Here is a 10,213-nt window from a genome sequence, read left to right as displayed (position 1 = left end):
ATCCAGAGTATGTAAGACAAAGTCTTGTATCCTTGTGTCTCTAAGAAGCACTCTGGACTTACTTCATCCAACACAGACTGGTTTGTCCTTTTAGCAGTCCATGATGCTTTCAATATTCTTCTCCAACACCATTACTTAAATGTATCGATTCTTCTTCGGTTTTCCTTATTCAGTGTCTAACCTCCATATGCATATGATACAATGGAGAGCACCATGGCACGGGTCAGGCACACCTCAGTACTCATAGTAATATCCTGGCTCTTCAGTACTCTAAGAGATGTGGGCAATATATTCACCTAAGTCAATCCATCTTTTGGTCTCTTGACTGTTGCTTCCATGAGCATTGATTGAGGATGAAAGTAAAACGAAATCCTTGACAACTTCAACCTTTTCTCCATTTACCACGATGTTACCTATTGGTCCCGTTGTGAGGATTGTGATCTCTTTACATTGAGTTGTAATTCACACAGAAGGCCATAATTCTTGAGCTGCACCAGCAGGTGCTTCCAGTCTTCCTCACCTTCAGCAAGCAACGTTGCATCATCTGCATACCACGGGTTGTTAATAAGCTTTCCTCCAATCCTGATATTACACTCTTCTTCAGATAATCCAGCTTCTCTCATGATTTGCTCAGCATACAGATTGAACAAGTTTGGTGAGAGGCTACAACCCTGATGCAAACTCTTCCTGATTTTAAACCATGCAGGGTTCCCTTGTTTTGTTACAACTGTCTCTTATCCATGTACAGATTCCAAATGAGCACACTGGAGTGTTCTGGAATTCCTATTCTTCTCAAGGTTACCCACAGTTTATGATGATCCACACAGTGGAATGCCTTTGCATAGTCAATGAAACACAAGTAAACATCTTTCTGGGATTCTCTGCTTTGAACGAAGATCCAGCTGACATCAGCAATGATGGCCCTTGTTCCACATCCTTTTCTGAAGCTGGCCTGAACATCAGGCAGTATCCTGCCAAGATGTTGCTGCAACCGTTGTTGGCTGATCTTCAGCAAAAAGTGTACTTGCGTGTGATATCAATGACATTGTTCTATAGTTTGAGCATTCTGTTGGGTCACCTTTCTTTTGAATAGGTACAACTATGGACCTCTTCCTGTCAATTGGCCAGGTAGCTGTCTTCCGAATTTCCTGGCAGAGACGACCGAGTGCTCCCAGTGCTTCTTCAGCTTTCGGAAGCATTTCAGTGGGTCTTCCATCTACTCCTGGAGCCTTGTTCGTGGTGACTGCCGTCAGAGCAGTCTGAACTTCTTCCTTCAGCACTACTGGTTCTCCTGAAAAGGTGACTGCAGAACCGTTCTTTTGGGGACAGTGACTGCATTTCCGTCGTCTCTATATTTAACATTTTGAGTTTAGAATCTTCCAAAATGGAAATGCGAGGCTTGAATGTTTTCTTGAGTTCTTTCATTTCCGATAAGCTGAGCGTGTTTTCCCCTTTAGTTTTCTAATTGTAGGTCCTGGCACATTTGGTCATAACATTAGGCTTTGTCTTTTCGAAAATGTCTGTTCAGCTCCTCGACTTCATCCTTTCTTCCATCTGTGATGAAGAGCGCGTGTCGGAGTATCTTGTCACATCCGCACTAATCGTGTCGTGTCTGGCCGTCCTCTTGCGGACCCCTGGGCAGCCATTTCCTGCTGAGGTCTGTGCGTCCCAAGGGGCTGTCATGGCGCCAGGCAAAGGCTCCTCTGCCTCCTGTGGGACCCAGAGACCTCACTAACTTTCCTGGTCTGAAGGGAATTACTTCAGGAATCTCCTCCCAAAGCCTTTGTTGATAGCCCCAAGGGTGGTGCTTTATTATGACTAGAATAACCACTGGCTTCGAGCACCTTTGCCTTCTGCCCTGCAAAACTCCTTGGCATCAGGAGCGCTCAAGGAGACCTGTTGGGAAGAGGAGGGCGCAAAAGGCAATCCTAATTTATATATGGAAAATCATCCTGCCATAGGTTTGATAATAAAAGCCCTGTATATTTCGCTATGTTGCATTTGTTTGAAAAGGTGTTTCACAACGATTCTCTCATGATGAAGCAGGTAGTGATTGTGGTGGGTGTCTCGGTGAAATGGTCTTTGGGGGCAGAAGGAGGAGGGACTGAATTATGCTCCCTGCCCCACTTGTGCTCTAAAACATGTGTTAGAATAGGAATCTGCATACTTGTGGATGTAACCTCAGTTGAGAATGGAATTTTCTCTGTTCTATTAATGAGACCGTATCACTATAGGCAGGGTGTGTCTTCGACCGAATCACTTCTGAGATACAAAAAGAAGAGGTTCAGCTCAGGAGCAAGTACACTCAAGGGGTGATGGATGCCGGAGGAGCATCACCAAGAGCAGAGGAAGGCCTGGCCTCCAGCCGCTCCTACGAGCATCTCCCTGCAGAGCGCAGAGGGAGAGCCTTCCCCTGCTCTACTGCCCTGGATTTTAATTTCTAGCCTCCCAAATGCTGAGAAAATCCGTTTCTGTTTTTAAAGCTGCCCACTTGTAGTATTTCCGTTACAGCTGCACTAGGAAGCTGAGACAGAGGGGAAGGCAGCACATAGTGTAGCATTTGCTGATTTTCATGCATAAGGCTGCTGTGAAGTCAGCCGTTCAAACTAGGGGAGCAAGAGAGGCTCTCTACTCCCGTAATTACAGTCTCGGAAACTCACAGGGGCAGTTTTATTCGGCCATATAGGGTCTCTATGCATCAACATCAATTCAGTGACAATGAGTCTGGTTTGGGTTAAAGAGTTACAGTCTTGGAAATTCACAGGGGCAATTTCTACCCTGTCGATATGAATCAGCATCGACTCCATGGCCGTGAGTTTGGGCCTGGAAATGCTCTACCATGGTGGGCTTCTAGCTGCTGACAAGTGACCACCTCTGAATTTCTCAAGATTCTGTAACTGGGGGGTAAGGGTAAGGGGGAGTGGGGAGGTGGTGGTGGAAGCAGACTCTGGGCACCATCAGAGCAGACGTGTATCACAGTCCCAATTCAAGATAAGTAAAGTGAAGCTCAGTAATTTTGTTCAAGGCCATTGTCAGGAGGAGGCCAAGTTAGGAACTTGAACCGATGCCTGCTAGTGTGTGTGTTTTCATGCCAAAGCAAGTCTATCCCCCAGGCAATGCAGAATAGTAAGCATTTGGACCTACCAGCCACCAATGGCAAGTATTTAAAATGCCCACCCTTCAAATTTCTGCTTTACCAACAGCCTTTTTAGCCCCTCCTCCCTTCTTTCTTAAGGAAAGAGTCTCTCCATGTGAGGAATCCTATTACCTACCACCTATCTAGGACCACATTCCACCAATCGACTCCTCTCGCTGGCGTCTTCAGAGTCATTCCTCCGCCTTGGTTCCCTTGCTTAACCTGAAACTCCCTTTGTAACTGCTCCAATCCCAAGGGGACCCTCCCTGGGTTGCTCACCATCCCCTCTGATGACCAGGCATCGTGTAAAGTCAGCCCAAAGCCTTCCTTTGTGTCAGTACTCTCCAGTCCTGCCGCAGATGGCCGTCACTTCGTTCGTACCCCCAGAGAGCCCATGGGTGCCTTCCTCCATGGCCCCATTCGGGCCTTAGCTCAGCCCTCCTCTCGGTGACCCTTTCTTTCTCATATGATACCATTCTTCTTGAAACACACTTTTCTCCTGGCTTCCCTACTCGGCCAGGCTCCACCAGCTCTCATAATGTCTTTCAGAATGACCCACCTCTTAAGAAAGGATCCCCCGAACATCCACACACAGCCTAGTGCCAACAAGGCTTGATTATCCAATAATAGACCCTAGTGTGCTCCCTGCCCCAGTGCTCACCACTGCTTCCAAAACCCAGCACCTGGCACAGCTGGTGTAACTGCCTTTGGGAGAGGGTCATGCTCACCTTAATATGCCTCTCTGAAGAAGCCGTGTTCACCTGGCAGCATGCGCCAGATAGCACACGACAGGGACACCCCAGGTAGATCTTGGCTCAAAGCAGAGAATACCATAAAGATTTAGTTGTGTTTTGTTGACTATGCCAACACATTTGACTCTGTGGATCGTAACAAACTATGGACAGCCTTGAGAAGAATGGGAATTCCAGAACACCTAATGGTGCTCATGTGGAACCTGTACACAGATCAAGAGGCAGTTGTGAGAGCGGAACAAGGGCGTACTTCATTGTTTAACACCAGGACAGGTTGCATTCTCTCATCATACTTGTTCAATCTCGATGCTGAGCAAATCATCAGCGAAGCTGGCTTGTATGAAGAAGAATGTGGCATCAGGATTGGAGGAAGGCTCATTAACAACCGTTGAGATACAGATACACGGCCTTGCATGGTGACAGTGGGGAGGACCAGAAGCACGTGCCGATGCAGATCAGAGACTGCAGCCTTCAGAATGGACGACAACTCAATGTGAAGAAGATCAGAATCATCACAACTGGACTGATAAGTAAGATCATGGTAAAGGGAGAAAAGACTGAAGTTGTCAAGGATTTTGTCTTACTTGGATCCACACTCAACACTCATGGAAGCGGCAGTCAAGGCATCAAACACTGGGCAAACAGGCTGCACAAGATCTCTTAAGAGCAGCGGTTCTCAACCTGTGGGGCATGACCCCTTTAGGGGTTGAATGACCCTTTCACAGGGATCGCCTGATTCATAACAGTAGCAAAATCACAGTTATGAAATAGCAACAAAAATAATTTTTATGACTGGGGGGTCACACCACATGAGGAACTGTATGAAAGGGTCGCGGCATTAGGAAGGTTGAGAACCACTGCTTTAGAGTGTTGAAAAGTAAGGTTACTTTGAGGACTAAAACGTGCCTGACCCAAGCCATGGTATTTTCATTTACCCCCTATGCATGTTAAATTGGACACTGAATCAGGAGAACCAAATAAGGATCGATGCATTTGAATTATGGTGCTGGAGAAGAATATTGAAAGCACCATGGACTGCCAAAAGAACAAACACATTTGTCATGGAAGGAGTCCAACTCGAATGTTCCGTAGAGACAAGGATGGACGTGTTGTCTGGAGACACCAACCCCTACAGAAGGACATCATGCTTGCTAGAAGGGCAGTGACAAAGAGGAATGCCCTGATGAGATGGGGCAACACAGGGGCTGCAACAATGGGCTGAACCATGAGAGCAGTTATGAGGGTGGTGTAGGCCTGGGCAGTGTTTTGTCCTACTGTCCACGGGGCCACTATGGGTCAGAACCAACTCTATGCCACCTAGCAATAACAGCAACAACAGTGACTGTCCTGGATTGAATTGTGCCTCCTCAAGATATGTGTCAGTTTGGCTCAGCCATGATTGGCAGTGGTTTGGCAGTTATATCATGATGCAATTTGGCAGTTATGACAATAAGGCAGGATACAATCTACAGAATTAGGTTGTATCTTAAGTTGATCTCTTTAGATCAGAGGGATTTCAGAACCGCCAAGAAAGCATTCTTGTGCTGTGAACCTCCTAGATGCAAGATACACAGAAATCTCCAAGGGATGCCAAACCTATAGCTGTTGTAAGGAAACAAGGACGTTCCTCCAAAGCGAGCAGAGATCATCTCTGACCCTCAATTTGGACTTCTAGCCTCCTAAAGCACGAGAGAAGACATTTCTGTCCATGAAAGCCACACACTTATGGAATTTCTCATATAGCAGCTCAGAGAACTAAGACATGACGGACGCAGTATTCAAATTTAGATCTTCTCACCACAGTCTATACGCCTTCCAGTACAACAAATTGTGGTAAATCTAAAGTATGGGACAGAAGCATGAGAGCAGTCGATCCAGGGCCCAGGAAACTAGGTGTGATGAGCTCAGCTGGCAGGTGGGTCAGGTCTGCATGTTCTGGACGTCTACCGACCAAGCTTGTTTCCTGACATCAGCAATGACATATCTTGTTCCATGGCCTCTTCGGAATCCAGCTTGAACCTCCGGCAGCTCCTTGTCACTGTACTGCTACCTGTGGTATGAGCGATATTATCCTCAAATTTGGAGCGTTCTGCTGGGTCCCTTTTCTTTGGAATGGGTATGCCACATGTGGGAGTCATCTAATCTGGTGTCAACTGAAGGATCAAGAGTGCAGGAGTGGAGTTGGCTGTCAGTCTGGAGATAGCCCACAGCCTGGGACTTCTGTGTGGGCGTGGCCTTCTCCTGAGAATTCTGGGAAATCTGGTACTTCCTCCTTGGACGCGGAAGACACCTCCCTGTCTGCCACTCCCTGGGAGACCTTGCAGAAGACAAGCCACATGGATGCAACCAGATCTCAGAAGTCAGAGAAGCCTCAGAGGGACCCCTGCCAGAACTGAGATGCTTACAACGCCACTGGACCCCAAGACTTTCTACCCACTGGCCTGTGATCATTCATTGCATGTGTTTTGTGAGTCTGAAGAGGACTTTATACATTGGTATCAGACATATAGGCTAATATCAGACTTATGGCCTTGGACTGGACTGGGTTGGGATATTTTTTCAATGTTTAATTCCTCTTGTATATAAATCTCTTTCTCATACACACATGTGTGTCCATGGATTTGTTTCTCTAGTCTATCCAGATTAACACACCACACAACCCCTCTAGGTTGATAACTGCATCTGAAAATAGAATCATCTCCTGCTTTGAAGAAGACTACAGATTATAAGTGAAATGATGTATGAAAATGCTCTAGTAACACTGTCACTCAATAAATACGAGGAAGCTTAAAGAAGGTCACAGAAAATTACCATTATATTTCAGTTTCACTTTCCACAAATTTTATGAAGCCTCCTCATAGCAAATATTGTTGTTTTCATTGAACTTGTGTCCTTACCAGCCTTTTCATTGGTCGCGCCCAACAATGGCTCTAATTCTCAATCCCAGCCATGAAAATGACAACAGATTTGGGTAATACCTCTCTCGGCTTGGCCCGGGGTGCCCAATTTGGAGTACCTGGCCCACAGGTGGTATTCCTATCCAGACCTAAGCCTTTTGCTCCTTGTTCTCATTCTCTTCCCAAAGTTAAGACTTACTGAATGGTATTTTTCACTCTGTTTTGGCCTCAGAGTTTTGTCAGGTTTAGGTTTGAGGTAGGCCACCTTTTGTTTTGAGTTTTCTAAATAAATTACTGTTGTCAATCTTATAGGACTTTTGGTGCGAATGCTTTACTTTTTAGTGAGATTTATGTATGTATGCATGCGTGTTAAATTTTGGATCACTTTTTCCTTGATTGTTTATTTGTGTTTTGAGATCTGTGTAAAGGATCACATTTTGTTTTGGAAAGAATTATCTATGGCTTTTGAGCTTCACATCAGTGACTGCCTTGAAGCCAGTTATGTCTAGCTCAAAGAACAGTTTTATATTGTTTTGTTTAAAAGCACATTTCCCAATACTGAGTATTTTGAAGATACTTCCAGAATAATTGCTGTTTGGAGAAATAATCAGCAAGTGTAGAATTCCTTCCCTTAGTATAACACTTCCTGAAGTTTTGTTTATTTATACTTGCATCATCCACAGAACTTGCAAAATTGTGAAATTGCTTTAAATCTTCTAATCATTATAGATTTTTTTAAAATTAAAGAGCTTAAAGATCTCTTGTATTTTTTTTTAAGATCTCTTGTATTTTTTCAAGAATAAATATATTCAAAATTCAAACAGCATAGGATCTTTCAGATATGACACTCCTAGCTGTTATAAAGCCTTCCATATGATTGTTGTGCACATGATAGCAAATGTTTGCATGGAAATATGTGTGTGTTTACAAGATGAGACCACATTTCACATACTTAATGGCTCTATACCTTGCTTTTCCTACTAACAGAGGATTGCTACTTTCTGTGTTAGTAAAGAAAATTCTACCTTCTTTGTTTTTTAATCAACTGCTTAAAATGCCATTGAGCAGAGATGAAATTTTAAATCAACTCATTCATTCTCATTCCTTCCAACCACCAAATTTCTGGTTCATACAAGATTTAATGGAATCTAATCTAATTATTTTGAAAGACAACTCTTACTGTAAATTCACCAATAAATAATTCATTAGAAACTATCACAAACCTAGTATTTGGTTTGTGAAACGAAAATAACCTTTAGGTACTGGAAACTAAACACGTTGGCCTTTACTTCTGATTCTTCTCTTGGACCCTAACAAGTCACCAATATTGCTAGACTTAAGCAACTTCTTTAAGATGGGATATTACATAATTTTGTGAATAGTGACTAGGGTCTCAGAGGTGGGCCAGCATCCATTTAAAGAGCAATATTGGACTCTCCTCATCAAGAGGAAAGAAGAATGATGAAAATCGATAGAAACATGGAAACAATTAGGTCAATGACCTAATGGATCATGCAAACATTAGCCTCCACCACCCTGAGACCAGAATTAGATGGTGCCCAGCACCACTACCAGCTGTTCTGAAAGGATCACATTAGAAGATCCTGGAGAGAGTGGGGAAGAATGTGGAACAGAACTGAAAATCATAAAAGAGAGCAGGCTTCCTGGTCAGACAGAGACCGGTGGGACCCCTCGACTATCGTCCTTGCTTGCCAGGTTTGGAACTGAACTCACCTCCTGGTTAGAATTAATCAACCATTTAAGATCAAAAGAGGAGCATTTACCCATGGGCAAATTTCAGAGGGTTGGGAGAGAAAGAGGACCGGAAACAGGGAACACAGAGGGAAAGAGGGATAAACGATGGTACATTGAAGGGAATTGCAATGGATGAATTGAATCAGAATGTGTACGAATTCTTAAATGCAAAACTATGATCTACTCTGGAAACCTTTACCTGGTCACAATAAAATTTTTAATTAAAAATGAGGCTATTAATATCAGCCTAACTCAAAAGGTTATTATGAGGTCAAATACGAGTATATACAAACACTTTGAAAGCTATCAGTTCTCCAAAGAAGTGTTATTTCAGATGAATTTGAGCAATGAGGACTCATTTGGCAGCTTGCACTAATGTAGTGATCTCTAATTACACCAGGTCTGGGAGATTTACTGGCCATAATCTTGTTGTTGTTGTCATATCTCCAATTAAGTGGTGATATCTAATCCCCTCCCTCTTGAACATGACCAATGGAATACAGCAGAGTGATGTTCTTGGACTTCCATGGTCAGACATTAAAAAGCTTGATATCTTCTAGCTTGGTCTCCTGAAACATTTTGTGATATAGGTAAGTTTATTGTGTCAACCTGGCCAATGGGAACATGTGGGATTAATCAGGTCACAATTTGATTGGAGGGCAAAGAGATAAATAACTCTGCAAGCCCCCCACCCACCACCCCTCTTGCTTTCTGCTGATCAGCTCAGAGGTTGCTGCTTTAGCTAGTTCTCTGCCTCAACCTGAGAGCTACCCTACCTATGGGCCAAGTCACCAGCGCGTGAGGCTCCTTCGAGACCTGCTTCTCCACACTTCTGGCCTGCTGGTGAGTACATTGCTTGAGCTTGAGGCTGGTGGATCTGGTTGCTTTGGATTGTTTGCATTCGGTTTCCCATCCGGTCCTGCCTGCTTCGCTGAGCTCCTGAGCTGCTGACTGTTGCTGACCTACCCTGCTGTTTGCTGCCTATGGGCAGACTCTGCCTGCATTGCCTGAGGTAGGAAGGACTCCACTGTCTGCTTCCTTGACCTTGCACCCGGCAGCCCACGTGAGCTGAAGGACTTCCAGTATATTAACTCTTCCATGGAAAAGAGGTGAAATCGAACCCTCTGTATTGCTGTGTGGACTAACTAGCTGTTATCTTCCTTCTCACTGTATGCACCTATCCTCATATATATAGAATCATATGTGCCCTGTTTTTGTGTGTCTAGAGCACCCTGCCTAACACACATTTCCTTTAGGTCAGTGGTTCTCAACCTGTGGGTTGTGACCCCTTTGGGGGTTGAATGACTCTCTCACAGGGGTTGCCCGATTCATAACAGTAGCAAAATTGCAATTATGAAGTAGCAACAAAAATAATCTTATGGTTGGGGGTTACCACAACACGAGGAACTGTATTAAAGGGCCATGACATTAGGAAGATTGAGAACCACTGCTTTAGGTAAATGCAGCCGCCGTTTAAAAAAAGGAGCCTGAACTAGTCACCGGAGTGATCACAAAGATAGAGATGTCTGTCTGGTTCTGGTTACTCCAGCCATCCCGGCTTTGGTTCGAGACATGTGTGTGAACAAATCATCTTTGATAGTCCAATCCCAGCAGGCACTACACAAAGGAGACTCACTTTGGATATTTTAATACATATAGTAAGCAAAAGACAT

At 44.3% G+C, this 10,213-nt stretch overlaps 1 protein-coding gene across 1 annotated transcript in view; it reads left to right on the top strand.

The window, feature by feature from the left end:
* Positions 1-1,516: 1,516 nt before the first annotated feature.
* The window catches only part of DACT1 (dishevelled binding antagonist of beta catenin 1), a 94,241-nt gene continuing 85,544 nt past the window's right edge, over positions 1,517-10,213 (top strand). Inside the window, exon 1 of the mRNA XM_013003653.2 lies at positions 1,517-1,691. Within this exon, the coding sequence (XP_012859107.1) occupies positions 1,517-1,691 (175 nt within the window). The remainder of the gene's footprint in view (positions 1,692-10,213) is intronic.

The sequence above is a fragment of the Echinops telfairi genome, unplaced genomic scaffold (assembly GCF_000313985.2).
Source record: "Echinops telfairi isolate 266 unplaced genomic scaffold, ASM31398v2 ScPeMD7_18;HRSCAF=68, whole genome shotgun sequence".
Taxonomy (NCBI): domain Eukaryota; kingdom Metazoa; phylum Chordata; class Mammalia; order Afrosoricida; family Tenrecidae; genus Echinops; species Echinops telfairi.
The sequence above is the reverse complement of the archived record's forward strand: the minus strand, read 5'-3'. Positions and strand labels throughout refer to the sequence as shown.